The sequence below is a fragment of the Cyanistes caeruleus genome, chromosome 16 (assembly GCF_971803275.1).
Source record: "Cyanistes caeruleus chromosome 16, bCyaCae1.hap1.1, whole genome shotgun sequence".
Classification (NCBI taxonomy): Eukaryota; Metazoa; Chordata; class Aves; order Passeriformes; family Paridae; genus Cyanistes; species Cyanistes caeruleus.
Window position 1 is genome coordinate 8,697,886 of NC_141716.1, and position 22,305 is coordinate 8,720,190.

The window sequence follows — 22,305 nt, forward strand, 5'->3', positions numbered from 1 at the left end:
TGCTGTTCTGCTTGGGTGCTCCTCATCATGCCTTAGCAAAGATGGGCTGAATGGGAAGGGAAAATTGCTCCCTGCAGTTTGCTTTCTCAGCCAGCTGTCCGTGAACAGCACGGGATTGCTGTCCCAGGCCAGGGAACAGGGAACAGGGAACAGGGAACAGGGAACAGGGAACAGGGAATAGGCTGTGCCCGCAGGACGGAGCCCCACGGTCCCACTGCTCTGAACCACTGCTGCTGCTGCATCCTCATCAGCCACTGGGACAGTGCTGCCTCTGTCCCTGCAGCCTGGAGGACAGGCAGCAAGAGCTTTGGGATCATCCAGTTCCAAGGGGTAACATCCAGTCCAGCTCCCCTGCAGATGTCGGGGATGCAGGTTTATTCATGCTCTCAGCGCTGACTTGGTGCATCCTTGGTGATCGAATACAGGATGGTTTTCCTTGGGCTTGAAAGCAGAGCTGAGACCACAGAGTTTGTGTAGAAGTCTCCAAAAATCACTTCCAGTGTCCTGGCATGCCTGTGGCACTGTCTATCCAGGGATCAGGAAGTATTTCCCAAATGCAGCCAGAGCAGGGTTGTGATCTCTGTGCCAACGTGAGATACTGAGGCAGAGAGGGGACCAGTGATTTACCCAAGTCACAATGAGGCCTTGGCACACCTGGGAAAGGTGTAAGAAGCACCTGGACCCTAAACCTCTCTAGTCTAAGACCTGTTTGCCAGCTCTGTCAGCAGCCCCTGTATTTCCCAGGGCTCCCCAGAGGATCTGATTTATCTAATTCTGCTCTTTTTATACCCAGGCATCTGTGAGAGTAAGACTAGTCTGGCATGCTTGACTTCTAATTAAATTTTTAAGCTGAGATTTTAAGATTTAGTATTTCTGGGGTTCAAAGGTGAACAGGCCTGCATGAATATTTTCTGATTCTATTTGCTGCTGCTAGTACTAAGATTTGCCAAAAGCAGCTTTTAATGGCAACTCAACCCCATTAGTTTTGAAGGGTCTGTGATAAGTGTAGAGATATGAAAATTCCCAGGAAAGGGTATTTCAAGTGCTGTAGCAACCTTCTGTAACTTTGACTGTTATTTTAAAGGAACTTTGCTTGCCTATGCACCATTTCTCTAGGAATGTAAAAATCCAACAACCATCACAAAAGCCATTCACATTAGCAGCCTCTTTGTGAATTTTAATTAACAGGAAATTCCACTCACGCATTGAAATTCAACATCCAGAATATCTCTGCTTTACTCCTTTGATGTTCCCCATCCAGTCCTGGACCAACATCCCTATGTTCTCCTGAGACACTCGGAGGAAAATAATTTTGGTTTATTTACAGTAGGAAAGCATTTTGTCGTTGTCTTTTATCCCAGGAGCATTTGAGTTACTTTACAAACTGTTCACACGGAGGAGCTGCTCTGTGGGTCCTTACAGCAGGGAGTGATTCCAGAGCTGTGCTCGTCAGTTTGCACTCAGCAGCGATGCTGGAATTTCAGGAGAGGCAGGAAAAGAGTCATGAAACAAATGAAAGTCCAGCATGATAGCGAATTCAGCTATTAAAGGTTAGACAGCCTTGGTTCCCGTATCACATTTATCCTTCAGAAAGGATATTGTTGGGATTTTCCTATATTTCTATAGTAGTAACCTAAGATGACATGATCTGGCTCTGTTACTGTAAGACATTAATTTGCAAGTGATTTCAACAAACAAAAACCACCCCTAATTAGTTAATCTTTCTCACACCCTCAATTTCTCAAATGGGCAGAATAATATGATCAACAGGTGCTGATGAGACTGCCATGGAGAATTATCTTCAGACTTAAATCATTCTGTTTTAGCCCTTCATTCGTCTGCTATCTCCAGCTATTTTCTTAAGCTGTATAGTTCATTTACCTCACCCTCTGCCTGGGGTAGAGCACTGCACCCCCTCCCACCCTGTCACCATGACAAGGTGACACTGTCACCACAGGTTGAACTTGCAGGTGACTTGGCACAGGCCCACTCCAAACACTGCAGTCTGCACTTAGAACTGAGTTTAAAGCCTCTGTCCTGGTGGCTACCACCTCAGTGCTCATCCCAAGGCCAGGTAGAGCCAGGCTCTGCCTCCTGGCAGTGATGCCAGTGGAATCCTCGGCTGTCTCACAGTTCCAGCAAGCTGCTCACAAGCATGAGGGGCTCAGTTTCCTCCTGTACTGCTAAAATGTAAAAATCGGTGATGTTGGAAAATTTTAGAGCTTGAGTTCTACAGAGACTGGAGCTTGTCAAGAAAGCAAATTCCTTTTTATACCATCTGGAAATGACACAGGGTGGGAAAAGGCACCTTGGAGCACCCTGGGAGGACACAGGTTACTCATCTGAGAACACATTTAGGATTTTTTTCAGAACCAAAACGAGCCGGGCCTCAGGGCTCTTGAGCAGAGTGTGACCACAAGATGTCACAGTTGTTTCGCTGCAATGTGTGGTCCTGCCTTTCCTGTGTCCCAGTCCTGCCCCTTTCCCACTCCCAGGTGTCCCTATGAACACACACGTTGGTATTTGGGGGTTTTGCTGCTGTGTTTTGTTTGTTGGGGATTTTTTTTTTGGCAAAGCAAGCTTGTTCATTGTGTTCTGGGGAAGGTAAGGCATCTAGGTTTCTAGCTCATTTGCAGGTCCTTCATGGTATAAAATTGAACTTAACCCAGATTTATGCCCTTGCATAAACCTGCCCTGTCCAACTGGCAGACAACAATTTTGAGTAGAGACAGGGGAAAAAATCTAAGTATGACTGCAAACAAACACTTTTTGGTGCTGCCAGAGTTACTGCTCAGTGTCCCCACAAACCTCAGGTGCGTTTCCCAGATGGTGTAGCAGACTCAGAAAACACCACAATGTTGTGGACTTGGGAGGATTTTGTTCTTTATAGACTATTGCTAAATTTATTTCTTTTTCTGCCCCAGAAAGCTGCCTGCACATCCTGGATGGGGTCCCAGGGGCTGATGCTAATATCAGTTCACTCTGAAGTAGAGCGAGAAAGGAGTTAAGCCGTAGAAGAAGCTGATGAGCCTTGCAGGATCCAGCTATGGGTCTTTTGGGTTAGTCCCTTATAGTGTGCACATTGAATTCAAGACCTAATTCATGGCCTGTGCAAGCAATTGCTATGGATGCTCCAAACAAACAGCACTTTCTTTCCCGCCCGCCTGGCTGGTGCCTCTTCCCGGCTGGAGCCAGGCAGAGTTTCTCATCCGGCCTCTCTGCTCCAGGGCACCAGGAGGAAAGCTCTGCTCCACCAGCCACACAGGAAAAACAAAACCCCCAACTACAAAGAGGAACTGTTGAGTGGAGCAGCCAGGCACAAGGGATCTGCTGCCTGCAGGAAGGGCAGAGGAAGCAGGCAGAGGTTTGCTCTGCCTGCTGTGCTCGTCATTCCTTGTGCTGCAATGCCTGTCGCTGCCATGGGGTCCAGCCATGTCCCCTGGGGAAGGTGCTGCTCTCCCACCTCTCTCTGGAGGGCAGAGCCCCACGTGCCTTGTCCCCAGGGTGGCTGGGACAGGGCTGACCTCGAGCCCTTTGCCCTTTCCAGCCCAGGGGAGCATGAGAACATCCCGGGGGCTCCCAGCTGGAGGGAGGGCTTGGCTTGGGACAGCGGGTCCCCAGAAGGGATGGGCTCAGTGGCAGCTGGGTGAGCTGTGTCACGTTTGCCCACAAATAGTGGCTCAGCATGAGAGCATCTGGCCAAAGGGCAGGTTTGGTGGGAGCCAGGAAAGGCTCCTGTAACCCCTGAGCTCATAAGTGAGGAGCAAACACCATGGCTGTTCCTCATCTCCAGGTGAGCAGGTTTGGTGGCTGGAGCTCTGCTGGACACATCCTGTGGTCCAGGCTGTTGGTACATCCTGGCCTGTACATCTGAGAGCTTCTCAACAGTTTGGGAACCCTGACTGTGGCTGGGTTTTCTCTGCAGTGGATAGGGAATTCAGAAAGGTTCAAGACTGAAACTTCCTCTTCCTCTGCTAGGACTGTGAGATGAGCCTTGAAGCTGTTTGTGAGCCCTGCACACAGTTTCAGCAAGGAGCAGCAGCCTGTCAGAACAGATGACCAGTTACCAGCTGGGTTGCTGGATCCTGCTGTGCCCTTTGTGCCATGATTGATGTCTGAAAGAGGAAAAGGTCCCTTTTGCTCTGAGAAAGATGCTAGCCCTGCTCACTGCTTGCTGGTGGACAGTGTGAGGAGTAGTCATCTGATTTCCCCACAAGGAATGATGACACCCCAGGTTCCGTATGATTCTTGTGCCATCTTCGTCAGCCCATGTGTCATTGACTCATTTTTTTTCAGCTGTGTGTCATTAAAATAAGCCTTCTCTGCAACAGGAATAAGACCAGAAAAAGTATAAAGCCCAAGCAGTGCTGTGCATCCTGGCTGTTCCTTGGTGCTGTTATTGCCCAGGCTTCACTCATCAGGTTTTGCACACTTCAGGGGTTGCCAGCACTGCTGATCTGAATTGCCTTAAAGCATCTTGGGTTTTGAGTCCTGGCTCTCAAGGTGCTTGGTTTCCTACCCTGCCTCTCCCAACAGCCACATCCTGGATCCCCTCAGAGCAATAAGGCACTGGAACATGGAGAGTTCTTGGGCAAGTCTGGGGCACCTCACTGCCACTGGGTATGTAGAGTCAGCTTTAATACCTCTCTTTCCCTCTATCTTGTATAGCTTTTCCTCAGCAAACCTCCTTTCCCAGCTAAAATTGTCCCTCAAAGGATAGCTGAGGCTGCTGTCCAGCAGTGGGAGACAGGGATTGCCTGGCTGCATTTAACCCTCGGGACAGGCTCTTCTCCCCTCCAGGTTTTTTGGTTTCCGGAGTCACTCTAGATGTGAGGCCTGAGAAATTATACTCTTTTCCAAATGTTTGTTTCCATTAGACATTTAAATAGCTTTATGGGACATTTCATCCTGTCTGTAGTGGCCAAATTCTTGTCCTTGGAGACTTCCTCTGGCACTGCAGCTTCAGTGTGAAACCATTTTCTGTTTGTCACCCTTAAACATGTAGATTCGTGCTTGGCCTCCTCTTAAGAGGCAGGGAGAGCACCACTCAGTTGCCTCTTGTCCATGTAACACCTTTGAAATACAGAGCTGGTCTTACAATTTCCACAGAAGGCAGTAGCCGCCTCCTTCTCCCTCCAATATCCTCTAAATAAGCACTAAAGCCTCAACCACTGCCCATGAGGTGACCCCTCAGATTGACTCTATGATTGTTTTTATAGAATGGCACAATGTTTTCCTGTGCTTGCATTAATAGAGGAGTAGTTGCATTGTACTCAGTATTTATTTTTACAATAAGTGCCTTGAACTTCCCTGTCCTGCTGCTTCCAGGGGAGAGCTCAGCCCCAGCTGCTCAGGGGAGTTAGCAGGGAAGTAATGTGAGACTAGAGGTACTCAGAAGAGGACAATATAAAGCCCTGTAAATGATCATCTCAAGTAAGCCCCCTAATCAGAGTATATGAACTTCCTCTGCTAACACCCAGGTACTTGTTCTTTTTCCAGGATGAGAGCCCGTGTTTACTGCAAAGACTTTCTGTTCCCAAAGGTGCACAGAAGCATGGCAGACCTGTGGTGGATTTACTCCAAACCTGTCCCAGCAGACGGCAGAGAGCTCTGGACCTTGTTTCTGCAGTGTTCTTGCATTACAGCAGTGATAGGAGGCCTCTTTTACAACTGGATGTTTGCTTCCCTGGAGTACTCCTGGCACCTCTCCGTTGCCATGGCCATCTCCTTCAGTCTGCTGCTCCTCCTGACTCTCCTTTTGGTGCATCCTGCCCGTTGTGTCTTCAGCATGATCATGCCCACTTTAGGCACCAAGCAGGGCCGGAAGCTTCTCTTCTCCACCTGCATCATGATCGCAGTGGTGAACATAGTGCCCAACATCATAGGCAACATTAAAACCATACTGCAGGTTATTAAGTGCATCTGCAAGAATTCCTCTGACAGCCTTCTGAACTCAACTGCCCTGCTAGAGAAAGTTTCCTGGGAGTTTGGGGATGCAATCCAAGAAGCCATTCCTTCCATTCATAAGCCTATGAATGGACATTTTCGCTTTTCGTTGCTTCAGAACAGCCCCTTGATTTACGAAAAAATGCACCTTGCTGGTGAAAACATCAGCAGAGAGTTCTTGTCTGTTGAGGTACTGGTCAAAGACTCAATACGAGTAGCCAACAGACTGGCTGCTGCCTTCTTCATGCTCTATCTCTGTTTTGAATCCGCCTGGTATTTGAAGAATTATCTCACCAACCTCCGCTTTGACAATTTTTACATCACCAAGAAGCTGGAGCGTTTAGCCATGGACAGAAGAGCAGCTCATCTCCTGGTGGGCTCATCCAAAAAACTCATCCGACCAACAGGCTTGAAGCTGTCCTGGGAGGAAGGGATGCTGTGCCTCGTGCAAGCCATGCTGGTCACTGTGGCCCTGATGCTGATGCTGGTGGTTGTGGCCATGGACCACTTTGCGTTCAGCGTGGCAGACACAACAGTGAGAAAGGCAGCTCAGTTCTCTGCAGTGCCTGTCACTCTCAATATCAAATACAAGGTGAGTGCTGGGGTGTCCTGCTCTGCCCTGTGTGGGGACCCCACGCTGTGTCCCCTCAGGGAGGTGGTGGTGGGGATTGCAGCTTTTGTACTCTTATTTACACAACCCTGACTTCCCTTCCCAGCAGCCAGCTGGGTGAGCAACAGGCTTTGGGGGAGGAGGCAGTGGCACGACCTCAGTTGTTCCCTGGAGGGGAGCAAACCGTGCCTCATGCTGCAAAGACACTGCTAGCACCAGGCAGTCAGGTGTCCCTGTGTCTCCAGGTCCCTTCCCTAAGCAAGGTGGAGGAATAGGACACTGTCCCCCCACTGAAGACGGGGTGCAAGTCCAAAAGGAAGGGAGCAGCTAATGAACACTGAGAGTGTCTCCTCATCCTGTTGCACAGGCTGTTTCTTCAGTAGAAATCCCTGCTTTCTGGCTTTGTTGTTGCCCTCTGCAGTCCTTTCCACCAGAAACCTCTCCAGTTTCTATTTCAATATTCTTTGGCCTGGTGTTTTAGCTTCCTTTCTCTGCCATACAGCCTGCCTCCTTCCCCAGACCCAGGACCCTTAGTGCAGTTACCTTTTTATGATGGATTTACAGGAAATTTACAGGATTTACAGGGTTCAAAAAAAGCCTTTAATATTCAGATATTCAGCCATTAATACCACAGCCTGGATGATATCTTTCACCATAAATCTCATTCAGTGAATGCCTGTTGTGATGTCTGTACCAGAGGATGAAGATGACAGATAGGACTGGCTCTCACCCTGCCCAGTACTCAGCACCTACACATCCCACTGCTACTCAGCCTGAAGTGATCACACACTTCAGTGTCCTTCTCTTAGTACTGTAACAGCGATTCCACACCCCCAGGCAGATGTTTCTGTAGTGATCAGTTGATTTTGGTTTCTTCATATCCCATTTACATTTTAACTTTCCTTATTTTAGGTTAAAATAGGGATCATGCCCTTTGTATTCCAAGTTTCTGGGAGTCCTTCTGAAAAATTACTGCTCAGGGACTTCAACAGGAGTTACCACCATCATCTGATCTTGAGCTCTGCCCACTGCAGGATCAGCCCTCCCACACCTCCCAACCCCTCAGTGCTGCTCGTTGTGGGGCTGCTCTTCTGCATCCTGTACGCCACCGTGTTCCTGGAAACCTACGCACGCCGCCTGTGCCGGAACATCGCAGCCTCCTTCTTCCAGAGCTGGGAGGAGAAGAGAGTGCTTTACCTGTACAGGAAACTGTCCAGGAGGCACAGGAAGGAGCAAGACTGTGTGAAGGGTGCTTTGGGAAGTCAGGGGGATGTCTGACACCACAGCATGGGCTTCTGCCATAGGATCACACATTTAATGTTCCAGAGTGAAAGAAGTGTTTGGAGCTTGGGGAAAAAATGTCACATTTTTGCATTATTTTGAGAAAAATGGGCTACAATTCCTTTTGTTCTTTTGGGGTTTTTTTAATATCTAGAAGGTCTGGAGTCTGCTGTTGCATATCTGCAGCACTAAGCAAGGATAACTGGGAAATACATGGGAGCTGGGGTCAGGTAGGAGCTCATTTACCTTCTCCACCACATCCGTGCTGGAAGAAGTACACACTTCCTTTCTTTCTTAGGTTATACCTTCAGGCAACAAAAAAGGAAAGACATTTGACTTGGTTCATTTAATTTTCAATGAGGTTTTCCTTTCAGGTTTTGTGCACAGAAACCTAGGTAGACTGGATAAATTTAGAAGATAGTTTATTCACCAAAGAAAGTGTCACTTTCAACCTGCTGAAGTAAATTCAAGATCAATATGACCATGAGAGGCACATCCTGGGCATGGGTGGGGGTGGAAATCAGCACATGAGTGCTTTAAAAAATCTCTTCAAAATGGCTGTTCAAAATAAAATATAAATAAAATAGCTGCAGGACTTCAGAATAGAATGAGAGCAATCAATAAAGGTCAGTTTGGGTGTCAATCTCTTTTCCCAAGTAAGAAGTGATAGGACGAGGGGAAACAGCCTCAAATTGTGCCAGGAGAGGTTTAGATCTGATATTAGGAAAAAAATTCTTCAAGGTTTACCAAGCACTGGCACAGGCTGCCCAGGGCAGTGATAGGGTCACCATCCCTGGAGGGATTTAAAAGATATGTAGATGTGGCACTTGGGGACATGTTTTAATGGTCCCTTGGCAGTGCTGGATTAATGACTGGACTTCATGGTTTTAAATGTTGGGTTGTTTTAAGCTCAGAAATTATATTGTTGTATCCAAATTAATACATACATCACTTGGGCAGCATCTGAAATGTGTTAGTTTTTATAGAGGCAGACTGGACACCTCTGTAAGGGCAGGATCCAGAGGAGAGGGAGATAAATCCCTGCCAGGCTAAAAATTAAGAAACTTCACAGCTTCATTTCTTCGAAGCATGTCTATTATTTTCATCCCTTCTTCCATTAAAGTTTTCATTAAGGTAATTATTTGACATAATGCACCTCAATGAGATTAAATGACAGAAATTAACTGGTAGCTGCTGCCAGATGCACTGAATTTTCTCATCTTCTAAGATACTTGAAACAAGCATGTTTGGATTATATTTTTTTAAGCATCTATCTAACAAAACCCTGGTGAATTCATCTCCCCAGGTTTTTTAATGCCCTGTTGTTCTGATGATTAATCCAAGCACCTTTATGCCTCTACAGCAACTGGGGGCTTTGTCATGGTATTTCTGTAGAAAATGTCCTGTGCTCTATTGTTTGGGTGAAAGCAAAATGATTTCCACTCAGTAGCTAAAATTATCTGGAGCTTGGGGTTCAGAAAGCTGGGAGGAGAGAAGCTCTTCGGACTGCAAACCCTCCAAGCAGCACGTTGTCTTCCAACAAGAACAACTTGAAAAGGAGTTTTTCCTCAAGAAGGCTTATCTTTTTGACATCAACCATGTTGTCCCTGGTGCCACATTGGGCTGTCATGTTTTCCCCAGAGGAACTGGCAGGAGGCAGAGCTGCTGGAAATTGCTCAGCTCTCCTGAGAGGTGTTGTTCCTCAGCTGGATAAAGGTGTGACAAAATAGAAAACATTACCATTATGGAGCTGTATTGCCCACTGGAGGGGTGAGCTGCCTTGCCAGGGTTTGTGTGATGGTGCAAGAGAGAAATGCTGAGCAGATTAACCAGCAGGAAATGTTAATTTATTCACATATTTTTTATTAAGTAGAACCAATGTACAAGTCTTGTTATTTGCTGAGGGATTTTCTTCCCTCAGAGCCCCTCCATAATCACTCCCTCACTCTTGCTCATCAGGGCTCTAGTTGCTTTGTTTTCACTCAGCACATCCCTCCCATCCCACAGGAGGCATTTCCATCCCCATTTCCTCCTGGAAATGGGGAGCAAGGCTTTGTGCTGTGTCCTGAGTGTCCATCTCCTGCAGGGGGAAAATCCCTGCTGCTCTGTGCTGCTCCTGCTCACTCTCTCCTTTGCTGTCCCTGACTGCAGGGCAGTGTTTCACCACACCTGCCTTCTGGGTTTGGATGCTGGTGGAGCTCAGGCTCAGAGGTTTGTGTGCAAGGAGGCAGAGGCAGGGCTGGGGTGCCCCAAAGAGGCTGGCGAGCCTTTGGTGATGGGCACAAAAGTTCCTTTCAGAGAGACACTCCCACACAGGACAAGTTCTACCCTGAAGCCCCTGATTCCTTGGAATTTTGTGGTATATTTTAGTGAAGGGGTGGAGGTGAACTGACTCCATTCCCTCAGCCTCAGGTGTATTAGGTAAAATATATGCTAAGTTCCTGCTTATGGCTGGCTGGCAGGCAAGAATGAACAACCTTAATATCCTGAGGTGCAAGTGTAAATAATCCAGCTCAGTCTCTAGGAAAGATCTCACTCACAGCCACAAATCTGCATCTACCAGAGCACACAGGCAAGCAAACAAAAACCTCTTTCCAGAAGTATTTTCTGATTTTTAAGCAAACTCCATTTTTATTGCATTTATCCTGTCTGTAGTATTTGCACAGTAATTGCAATGAAGAAGAGACACTTCCATGCACCAAATTTTAGAAAAGGAAATATTAATGGGCATAAATGAAAGCAAAAAGAGATCATAATGCTATCATAAATGCTTCATAGCATTGTGCATATAATTCATAGTGAGAATTTCCCAAATCCTGGCTCTTTCAACTGTAGATTGTGTCAGGGTTTCACTCTGAACTCAGTGACTCACATTTTGCAATAGAAAATTTCCAAATTAGTTGTAGCCAGCTTTCAGCCTGCAACACAAACTGTGGAAATGAGGTAGAAGCAACACTGGTTATCCCAAAAGGCTGCTAAAAGCTGGAATGTGGACACAGAAGCCAACCCTGCAGGCATGTTTCTTGGTCCCCTGATTTCCAGAACTGAGCACATCACTGATTCTCAGTCTTCAGGTACTCAGAGAAGGCCTGAGATTCATGACTTCAGAAAGAAGCTCCAGGGGTTCAGGGGATGGCATTGGCACACTGAGGAGATGCTGAGGAAATGCAGCCAGTTCACCTCCACCCCTTCAAGCCCCTCCCAAGGACTGAGGCAGAGACAGTTCTGTGTTTCTTTGCTGATGAGCAAAGACTAAATCTCCAGAAGAGCTGTTTGCAACACACAGACAAACATGAAAAAGTACCAGGATTTCACACATTTCTTACTTAGATGCTGTTCCAGTCAACATTCTGTAATTCCTCATCCCACCTGGAAACAGCTGGAAAGATGCTTTCATACCTGAGAAGGGAGAGAGGCCAATTCTGTGAATTTATTTCCCAAGAGATTTAAAATAAAAAGGCCAGGGGTCTGACTAGTCAGGGGTGATCCATGGCTTGGATGAGAGGTTTTCCTTTGAAGCAGGTTGAGAAACTGAAACAGCCAAGTTGAAAAGCTGAAAGCTTCCTCTTTTGCATTACAAGTTAAGCTGTTCAGACAATAAAGTAGAACCTCTGTGAATCATAGGAAGGAGCAGGTCAAGCTGAGGCTGTGGCTGGGAAGGGATGAATCACCTTTTCCCTTTACCAGGAGAGGGAAGAAACTGTTCCATGTGTCCAATGCTTTGTGCTCTGCACTGCCAGGGAATCAGCAATGCCAGGTTCACAAACACAGTGAGGGAGGGAGGAACTTTGGTCCCACCTAGACCTTTCCTAAAAATAGATGCCTAAAACCATGTGAGTTTTGCTCTTTCAGGAGCAGCTGGTGATGTATGTGTGGTCCTGGGATCTGTGGGAAGTGAGTATGGCGCTTTAGATGGGGCTGAGGGGAGGAAGGAGCTTTCTCTGGCATTGGAATAAATTCCTCTAAGAGCAGGGAGAGATTTGCCCTCTGTCTGGACACTGCAATGAGCAGTGCACACAGGAAAGACTGAAAAAAATGTTTGAAACCACAAATTGGGTGGAGGCTCCTGAGCAGCAAGAGCTGCTGCAATTTCATCACCTGTTCTTTTGGACTAACCAGAGCAGCTCTGAGGAGTGAAGGTTGATGGATCAGAGACATTTTGGAGGGAAGATCTGCAGCAGCAGGACCAGAGAGGTCAGCTTTAGCAGGCTTTTTCCTGTCCTTTCATGCCTTAGACTGCTGTGTAGGATGCAGTGGTGGATTTCAGTGATGAAGAACTTTACAGACACTATTCCCAGTGTTTCCTGGGTGTTTGCACCAAACCTAAGGACTTGGAGCATTTTGTCAGCCCCATTTTGTCACACCTGCTTGGTGTGACATCCAGTCATGGTATGAGCCCAGACCTGGGTACCAAGTGAGGGTGGGCTCATGTTTCCTCCCTGATTCCCAGATGCATGTCATGGTTCTGCCTGCATGGATGGGGAGCAGGAGCAGAGCTGGAGGCTGCTGTGCTCTCCCAGGGCTGTGCTCATCAGGTGTGCAGAGTGTGCTGTACCAAGTGCTTGTTGTTACAGAGTTATGGTGTTGACATTTAGATGTCACAGAATATGAAATAACCCGTAATTACAGTCTAATTGTTCTGGCAGAGTTTTATTATTTTATAATATTGCAATAAGAGCTTTTATCTCCCCTTAGCATTATTGTGGCTATTATCCCCTCAGGATGCCCCTCCAGCATACATCCACCCTGATTACTGTTCTGGGAACTGCCAATCTCTGTTCTGGCTCCAAGCACATCCTACCCTGCATGCTGTCCTCGGGATGAGCACTGGGATGGGTGGTTGAGGTAGGATGTGTCACACACCATGTCCCAAAAGCACATCACATGTGTCATTTTTCACAGTACAGCTCCAAGCCTTGCTTGGTTCTGGCAAAGGCTCAGCTTTGGTTTCCCAAACCACAGTTTCCTCTTATAGCTATCAAGATTACAGAAAGACTGGGACTCCCAGTGCTTCCATTTCTTTGTGTTGTCCTGAAAGCCAATGCTTCCACCTGCTTCTCGCTTTTTGCTTATTCAGGCACATTTCCTGGAGGATTGGTGATGGACACAGAGCTGCTCAGGGACTGGCAGCAGGAGCTGCTTCAGAGGGGTGCTTTAAATGCTGTTGTTACCTGCACTAATAACTGCTGGATTGTCAGTGCCACAGAGTAAAGCAGCCAGGGAAGTAATTACCTGCAATTATCCTGCACAGTGTTCCAGGTCTGAACCAAAACAAAGCTTTTTCCAGTGTCTGCAGGCATTTGTCTTGGTTTTGTTTCCTGATCCAACAAAGCCTGGAATGGGTTTGAGGAAGCAAATGAACCCCAATTTCTCTCTCAGCACATTTGTGCCAGGTTTGTCCCTTCTCCTCTCCCACACACAGCTCTATGACACAGTCCACATTCCGAGGCTCCCATCACCACTGTGAGCCAGCAGCAGTGGGATGAAGTGCTGGAATTGTGTCTGTGTTAGAGTCACTCCAGAGCACTGAAATACCTTGGATTATGTGAGGAAACACACGTGCCCACACTCCCAGTCCTTCCCACAAAAGTGCAGTAAGGGACAGGAGCTGCCATTGCTCCCAAACCTGGGGCTGTGGAGGGTGGGGGTGTGAGGCTGGCCAGGACACAGAGGACCTGGTGCAGGCTGCCAGTAGAGCCCTAATGAAGCCAAATGGAAAAAGAGAATAATTGTCCATTAAAACTGACCCAAAGGTGAATGAAATATCATGGGAAGCAGTGAAAAAGACATGAATTGTTGTCTGCCAAAGCACAGCATAAGGTTTCCCAGAGCAAAGGGGAAAACACTATTTGTAAGTCAAAGCCTGGGGACAGTGCTGCTCCTTGGGCTGAGGCAAAAGGCATTTTATCCACCCAGGTTTGTGCAGCCCAGGTTCAAAAATTTGCCTGTGAAATATCGGACTTGAATCACCCAGCATCAGAATGACCCTTCACACTTTGGATATGTGCCTCTGGGATTAACAGGACACCTCTGCCTTTAATTGAAATCTGATCTAATAAAAAAGAGAGTTGTCCCCTTGTCTTTTTTTCCACTCCACAGGTTAGGGGGCCCTTAGCACAATTACTCTTTCAGTTTGAAAATTCATTTTCTGACAGATTGCAGAGACGTCAGGAGCAAGCATGGAGCTGGCAGCAAACTGTGGCTATTGCTGACCATCAGGGATCTGATCTCCCAACCTGACCACCAGGGAGATACCAGATATCCCAGCCTCATTGCTGGAAAGATTTGGAATCTTTGGGTTAAGCCTTCTCCCTCAGAAGTGACACTGTGCTTGTTTGGGACAGGAAAAACAGCACAAGGAGGTCACTACCCCATGTTCAGGGGTTCATTCCTCAGCCCAGGGGAAACGGGAAAGGTTGTGGATCTCACTGGCACCGCCCTGCTCCCATCCTCCTGAGGATGAGGAATAAAAGACTCCTCACCCTCGGCTCTCCTTGTCGTGGGGGAACAGTGAAGCTTTGTGTCCTGGCTGGGGACACAGGCACCCACAGTGCGGGGAGTGCCCACCCTGGCACCTCTCACCTGCACCCCCATCCCCTGCCTGGGCTCCCTCCTCCTCCTCCTCCTCCTCCTCCTCCTCCCGCCGTCCTGCCCAGCGCTGCGCAGGCGGGGGATGCTGGCGGGAGGCGATGCGGGGTCCCAGGGGGCTGGGGGCTGTCCTGGGGGAGCCGGCTGGTTCCCCGGGGTCCTGGCGGCTAAGGGGAGTCCTGGAGAGTCCCGGGAGCCTGGGGGTTCTGGACAGTCCCGGGTGGCTCACGGCAGCTCCTGGAGGCTCCCGAGGACTGGGGGGGATCCTGGCCGCTCCCCGCCCCTCCAGGCGGAGGGTTTGCAGGGGAGAGGGATGCAAGGAGCAGGGCGGCTGCAAGACTTGGGGCGAATCGTGGAAAAAAAAAGGCGAGGGAGGAGCCGGGGTGGGCGGGAAAGCGGGGAGGGGGCTCGGGGGCAGCCCCGGCTCCCGCTGCCGCCGCAGGGTGCGCGGGGCTCCGCCGGTGCCTGCAGGCGCGATGGAGAACGGCTCGGCCAGCGGCAACCAGAGCCTGGGCAGGATGCCCCGGCAGCCCCTGGAGCTGCAGGTGGCCACCATCCTGCTGGTGCTGCTCATCTGCGGCGTGGGCATCGCCGGCAACGCCATGGTGGTGCTGGTGGTGCTGCGCACCAAGCACATGGTGACCCCCACCAACTGCTACCTGGTGAGCCTGGCCGTGGCCGACCTCATCGTGCTGCTGGCCGCCGGGCTGCCCAACATCTCCGAGGTGCTGGCTTCTTGGGTGTACGGCTACGCCGGCTGCCTCTGCATCACCTACTTGCAGTACCTGGGCATCAACATCTCCGCCTGGTCCATCGCTGCCTTCACGGTGGAGCGGTACATCGCCATCTGCCACGCCATCAAGGCACAGCTCCTGTGCACCGTGTCCCGCGCCAGGCGCATCATCGCCTCGCTGTGGCTCTTCACCTCCCTCTATTGCCTCATGTGGTTCTTCCTGGTGGACACCACCCAGGTCACCTTCTCGGATGGGGCGCAGGTCACCTGTGGCTACCGGGTCTCCAGGAGCCTTTACATGCCTATTTACTTCTTGGATTTTGCCGTCTTCTATGTCATCCCGCTGGGGCTGGCCACTGTCCTCTACGGCCTCATTGCCCGCATCCTCTTGGCGAGCCCCGTGCCCTGCACCCCGCAGCATCCCCCGGGCTCCGGGCACCAGGGCAGCTCGCTCAAGCTCTCCTGCCGGGGCGGCAGGGCTGCCCTCGGCTCCCGCAAGCAGGTAGGGGCTCCCCGCAGTCTGGGGGCTTTGAGGGCCGTTCTGGCAGGGATGAGGTGCCACGCTGCTTTGTTTCCCTTTCTGGAGGGAGTGGGGAGCGTTGGTTTGCTGCCAAGGAGCCCCTCAAGCCCAGCTGGGGTCTGGCAGCACGGACGGGCTCCCCCTGCTTTGGTTGGGCTTGGTAGAGCAGGACAGGGATTCAGGCGGGGAGAGGCAGGAGTGCAGGCACTTCTGCTGGCTAATTAATTACTGATTGCCCCCCCGAGGAGGAGAGGGCTGGGTCACGTTATGGCAGTGGGACTCATCTCTCAGACAGCGTCCTGTACAGGTGAGCTCACATTTAAAGGAGCAAAGAGAAGGGAGAACTGTCCTCCCTTGGAGGCCAGCCCTGGCTGCAGCCCCCCAGTCCTTGCAGCCGGGGGAGTCACTGCCACAGAGGTGTGTTTGCATTTCGGTGGTTCCTGTGTCTCTCAGCTGCCTGCTATCTCTCCATATCCTTCTCCTCCCACCTCCTTCTGTCCTCATTGCTCATCCTTCTCTGTTCACATGGGCAATCACTGCCTCGTGTCCCATCTCTTTGGGCAGGTCAGTATCCAGACAAGGGACAGTCCCACTCTGAATAGGCAGGGCCCATTCAGCTTTCCTTTTAAAGGAAGGGGTTGAATCTGGGACTTTGGCTTGAAGTCCTTGAAATCACTAGTTCTGTTGTGATTTCCAAAGTAGGCTCCAGCCTGCCCTATAGTCCTTGTGTTTCCAGCTCAGTAGCTTGTTGCCTGCCTCGCACAGGAACCTCCATTCCCCAGGAGAGACGAGTCAGGGTCACAGAGGGGAAGCAAACAGCTCAGAGAACGTGTATTTCTTCATGAACTTCTGAATCTTTCCAGTCCAGCTTTTCCTCCCTTTTCCTCTGAAAGGTTTAAAGCAAGTGCTGACTTCTCCAAAAGCATTTGCCTGTTCTCCCATGGCCACTGGCTGCTGCAGGAGCCTTGGGCAGGGTGTTTTGCAGCGAGGGCTCTCGACTGGTTGATGGATCTCTCCTTCCAGAGCAGCTTGCTGGAGGGGCTGTGCTGCTCCCCCTGCAATGCTGTGCTGTGGAGTGGCACAGAATGCTCCAGAATTTTTGGGACAAGTGGCTGCTGGGGCATTCCAGCTCCTGGAAACGTCTTGTGCTCTCTTTGCTGTTACACCAGGAGTTGACTCGAGATTGGCATTACCTCCCACAATATCCTAGCACGCAAAGACTTCCTTGGAAAGCCTGACATCACAGTGCTGCCATCATAAGGAATAAAGATGGCACTAAGTTTTTAAACTGTAAAACAGTTTTCCAGGGCTTCCAGTTGGTGTGTGTGTAGCTCTGGAGGTGCCTCTGACCAGAGTACAGACACCCACATCAGCGTTTCTCCTCTGGCCTCTCTTTATAGGAGAACTGGCCCTTCCAGGTCCCGTGCCCAGAGCTCCCTGGGAAGGCTCCTAAAGGGGCTCTCTCAGAAGGGCCTGTTTTTCTCCCCTGCCTGGATGGCTGGGGGAGGTTTTCTGTGGCTGTGCTCCTACACAGCCCCAGAACTGCCCTGCTTTTGGGGTGTGAAGATGCTGCAGTTCTCTCACTAGTGCTTGTAAAAGCACCTAAATCCTGAGCAGGACAACAAACAAGGTGTGAGCTTTGCTGTGTTTACCACTTCTACAAACACCTCCAAGTCTGTATTTCTCCTCCCGAAGAGGGACCACTAGAGGGAGTGGGATTCCTAAAAAAAGGCTGTACAACTCAGAATGTACGGTGCAGGAATAAGGAGGGAGGATACTGCCTGGGGAGAAGCATCTGTGGCTTCCAGGAGAGAAGAGGCTGGACAGTTTTGTGAGACACCACTTGTACATTTTCTCAGATCTCGCCCAAAAGGCAACAAACTGTAGCAGCAAACAAGTTTCAGTCTTAGCAACAGCCTCAGCACTCATTGTATCACTGCAAGATCTTATTTTTGGAAGTGTCTTCACATTTCCATTAAACCACACACAGCAAACACCTTCTATTTTGGCCACAGCTGGGTAGTAGTCCCTTTCTTCTAGGGAAAGTTTTGTTGCCACAAGCAATGACTCCCAGTTTCTACTCACAGCATTACAGGAAGGTATAGTTTCTTTTGATGAAGTAAAATAGCACTCCAAGAAAAGCTGAGAGACTCTAAATGTGATCCCAGTGCTTATGTCCATACTAAGAACTGGATTATTGCACAACTCCCTTTCTGACATTTGAAACACCACTGCCTAGATACGCGTGTGGCATCAGTGTTTAGTCATACTTTCCTCCTTGGGGACGTGTGTATTGTGTCAGTATTTGTTTGAGGAGGATTGCCACTTACCAGAAATAGCTGTTGAAATTATTAGGATGACTGGTGTTTCAGTGCAAAACCCCAATTTCCTGAACGAGCTTATTTTGAGCTGAGGGCAATTACTGCTCACTTCTGGGTTCTCAGTTTCTTTTTGTTCCCAATATGTTTATGTAGTACTCCCCTAGTGTGCTGAAAATTAAAGTAACCCGTGGTAAGTAGCTAGGTAAGCCCTATGTCAGCACAAGTAATATAAGATTCCTGACAGTCTCCTCTGCTTCCAGGGTTGCTCTGTACCAGAAGCCTGTTCCAGGAACAATGTAAGTGATGTAGGAAACCAGGAAACCCTAGGGAAGGAGATGAAGTGTATCCCATGACACCCCTAAAACTGAGGTCCCTACCTTTAGACAAGTATTTTCCCCATTCATTTACTGTTATGTAAAATTTTCAAATTTGTTTTCTGGTACAGACCATGCTTATCCTAGCTCATTACAAGGATGGTGAATACCTTTCCTAAAGAGATTTAGAGGCTCTTCAATGGTAGATGACAATTTATAATTTTTGATTTTATTTATGCAAGATTATTTCCTGATTAAAACGGTTTCAGCAAGAACTAGCACCATGCCCTGGGTGTTTCTTTTAAATGCTTAGAGAGAGGAACTAGCTGTCTGCACCAGTGCTACAGTGGGAAAGTTGTGCTGGAGATTTAGCACCATCTGGCTATTTCTCTTTTTGCATCTCCCCCCCATCAAGGTGACCAAGATGCTGGCTGTGGTGGTGGCCCTCTTTGCCGTGCTGTGGCTGCCTTACCGCACGCTGGTGGTGGTGAACTCCTTCGTGGACCCTCCGTACCTCAACACCTGGTTCCTCCTCTTCTGCCGCCTGTGCATCTACCTGAACAGTGCCATCAACCCCATCATCTACAACCTCATGTCCCAGAAGTTCAGGGCTGCCTTCAGGAAGCTGTACAAGTGCCAGGAGAAGGGTGCTGAGCACCCTGCCCCGCCCTGCACCCCGGTGTCCTACAGCGCTGTGAAGGACTGTTCTCACGACAGCTCTGACCACAACCTCACCGAGCAGGAGGATCTGAGCAGGCTCCCTGCACCTGCAAAGAAACATAAACAAATCCCCCGAGACTGAAACAACGCAGGCAGTGGGAGCTAAGTGGCTGTACACACTGTGCTGGGAGAGTGCCAAGGGGAATTGCTTTGGCATTGCAGCGAGCTTCATTCAGTACTCCTTCAGGGCATTTAAGAAAATGTATTGTTATAGGCAAATTAATTTGCTTTTCCTTAGTGCTAATCTATTCTTGTTTGGTGAAGTGTTAGGCACATGTCAATATTTAGCATCTCCAAAGCATCTGTTGTTAAATATAGCAGTGCCACCCCATTTTGTTATGTGTAAGTGCTGAGCTGGACCAAAGCACTGAAAGGAATCCCAGGAACAGAAGACTGTTCAAGGAAAAAATACACCTTTTTCTAGAGTGAGTCTGTCCTACCCAAACTGACATGCCACAGACACCCCATGGAAGCTGCTCCTCTGGAGTCCTTTTGAAGTTAATGAGGACAATTAGGCACTTCCACGTGTCTCATCTCACCACTCTCCTGTGAGGAATACATCCCCACAGAGGAGATAAATGCCTCCAAGACACGAGGCCATTGGCTGTAAAGGGACTCTCAGAGGGAGACTCCTACATTAGGAATAACCAAAGCTGGGTGTCATGAGCTTCATATCATGTCTCTGCAAACACTGCAGTGCTGGTAGCACAGAAACCCGAGATCCAGACCAGACAGATTTGCTACAATTAGCAAACTAATAATGAACAAACTAACAGTAAATGCTCCCTAATGTAACAGAAGTACTTCCCACGTTGTGGTCTGAGTTTCTTTTGGATAACTTTATTTTTCCTGTCCAAATTCCTCTGGTTGTTTCAGCTGGAAGCTGTACTCTTGTCCTGTAAGCCCTAGTGATCTCTGTAGTTGTGTACCACAGAGCAGTGTTGTTCTCTGCCCCAGCTTCAGGTGCATTTCCACGGCAGGTGAAGAAATTCTCTTATTTCCTGGAAATCATTTGTGAAGCCCATTAAGTGTTTTGTGATTAGTGTCACAAATATTTATTGCTGCTGTCTTCTTGTAAGCAAGGTAGATATTCATACCCTGCAGCACCCAGGAGACCAAGGACACTTGCCCCAGACTTGCAAGAGACCATCTGGACTATGAGCAAAATCAAAAGATTCACATGAACCAAACCCCAGGCTCATGCCAAATAAAACAAGTGTCTGCCACCAGTAAGGCTCAAGTGACTGTGAAGTATCACTTGAACAGCCAATGTAGCCTCACTAGTCAAGTTACCTTAGTTTGGTTTTCACCAAACTGTAGTGTTAAAAGAGCTTAGAATTTTGCAGCCACTTGGGAAAATATGTGTGTGATATTTTCAAGGGCACAAAATGTTAATTAACCATTCTGCATCTACAGGAAATCATTTCACTGAATGAGTCAGGACAAGAACTCAAGTCCCCTCAGTGTGTTGGAACTGTCCAGGACCTATTTTGTTGTGTTTAGGGAGGTTTAGCATATATGATTATTATATTGCATGTTATTAAACCATCTATGTTATCCCTAAAATAGATGAGGATGAGGGAATAGAACACTGGCTTTTTGCAGTTATTTTAAACATAATGCATTTGGAGTTTAAGCATTCATGCTATTTTTGCACTGTTTTGTGTATATTGTATAATGTGAATTTATGAACAGAGTTCCTATTTGTTGTTATTAAGAAAGTTCTGCGCAGAGATTTGGGATTTACTTCTTGAAGAAAATGGAGGTGTTTTTGCTAACATGTGAGGATTTGCTTGTAACAATCTTCTTTATACTACAGACATTTTTTCCCCTTTAGAACAGATTTTCCCTTAGCAGCTCAGAACAAGCCATTGATAAAGATGTGCAGACAAAGCAGAGCAGCAAGGATCAGGGTAAGGGGGAGGAGTGGGAAGGGGGTCCCTGGGTGACTCCTGGGGCCTTGAGCACAGGCAGCATCTTCCTGGGGATGGGCTGTGCTGTCTCCTCCAGCCCTTCCCCTGAAGCTGAGGGGGCAGAGCTGGATGTGGGAAGAGGATTTACTGCTGGAGCTTGGAAACCCACCTGCATCCTGACCTAAGGCATTTCTCAGGCACAGGATGTGCAGTTTGACAGACAGCCTTGATCTCTGCAAACACAAGGAGCTGCTTGATTCTGAAGTATCTCCAGCAAGATGTTTTCCACTCCTCATCACATTTCCTATCTTCACTCTTCCCCTTTCTGCTTCTCCCCCCAGATGGAGACACCCTAAAAAGCATTATTTTCTTAATTAAATTTCAGGCCAGCAGATAGAACAGATAGTTCTGAAATATTTGTTCAACATACTTGAGATTCAATTAAAACCTGATTCTCTTCTCCCCTTTCTGCTCTTAGCTGCCAAGTGCTGCATGACCCTTTGCTATTTTTTGAGAAGTAATTGGCAGATAAATTCTCCTGGAACCACGAGATCTCCAACAAATGCACCAGAGCGTTAAACTCTGTAGATGAGGAATGAGTTCCTGGTCCTTCCCCCTTCATGTATTCTGACACTTTAGGAGGAGCTGAGAGACTTTTAGGTGGAAGTGGAGGCAGAAGGTCAGCACTCAGCTGCTAAGGAGATGGTGGTTGAGATATGCATGCTGCTGGGAAATAAATCAATAGCAGAAAATAATTAAAATAAATAACTCATCACTGTAAGTTCATTTGGATATTCAGGGTCTGAATAAAAATCTCAATTCCTTAAAATAAATCAGAGATCTCCCTCGAAGCTTCAGCCTGCATTACCTAGCACCTTGCAAAATCCCACCCTGCTCATAAAGTCTCAAGCCGTATTTTACCCTCAGCATTTGTCTCAACAGCATGAGTGTGGGCTGTGAGTTTATAAACATGCCAGCAAATAAAGAATCTATTGCTCCTAAGTAATTTATCGCATTGAAGTGTAACCCAACATGGTCTAACCTGTTACTCTCCTAATTAAAGCTCATTATTTCTAACCCCTGCCCTTTCAAGGGTTGTTAACCTGGTAAAACACCATCTGGTTTCTTCAATTACAAACAAGTCCCCTGGCAGGAGAGGAGGGATCTGGCAGTGCTGCAGAGCCCTGGGGTGAGGGGAAGAATTTGTGAGTAGTGCAGAGAGGGGGATGGAGGAGGCAGAGGCTTGGGGAAGAGCTGATGGGAGAGTGGTGAGGTTTCTGTGCCTGAAGGATCATAGGTTGGCTGAAGCTCCTGGCATTCATCAGGGAGTTTTAGCTTAGGAGACACCACATCCAGCAC

General features: G+C 48.4%; 2 protein-coding genes and 1 long non-coding RNA gene across 3 annotated transcripts; 2 read left to right on the forward strand and 1 right to left on the reverse strand.

The window, feature by feature from the left end:
- Positions 1 to 3,978: 3,978 nt before the first annotated feature.
- On the forward strand, positions 3,979 to 8,437 carry OCSTAMP (osteoclast stimulatory transmembrane protein). Its single transcript, XM_086853162.1, has 3 exons — positions 3,979 to 4,620; positions 5,500 to 6,538; positions 7,469 to 8,437. The coding sequence occupies exons 1-3, from the start codon at positions 4,577 to 4,579 to the stop codon at positions 7,832 to 7,834; spliced, it is 1,449 nt and encodes a 482-aa protein (XP_086709288.1). The 5' UTR covers positions 3,979 to 4,576; the 3' UTR covers positions 7,835 to 8,437.
- A 6,426-nt stretch (positions 8,438 to 14,863) lies between these two features.
- Positions 14,864 to 19,808, forward strand: LOC111938300 (thyrotropin-releasing hormone receptor-like). The gene is made up of 2 exons (XM_023939963.2): positions 14,864 to 15,660; positions 18,729 to 19,808. Exons 1-2 carry the CDS (start codon positions 14,902 to 14,904, stop codon positions 19,113 to 19,115), a joined length of 1,146 nt encoding a protein of 381 aa, XP_023795731.2. The 5' UTR covers positions 14,864 to 14,901; the 3' UTR covers positions 19,116 to 19,808.
- Positions 19,809 to 20,035: 227 nt separating this feature from the next.
- On the reverse strand, positions 20,036 to 21,883 carry LOC111938229 (uncharacterized). The gene is made up of 3 exons (XR_002868897.2): positions 21,815 to 21,883; positions 21,377 to 21,669; positions 20,036 to 21,298 (listed from the first exon to the last, which is right to left on the reverse strand). It is a non-coding gene; the product is annotated as an uncharacterized LOC111938229 (long non-coding RNA).
- Positions 21,884 to 22,305: the final 422 nt, after the last annotated feature.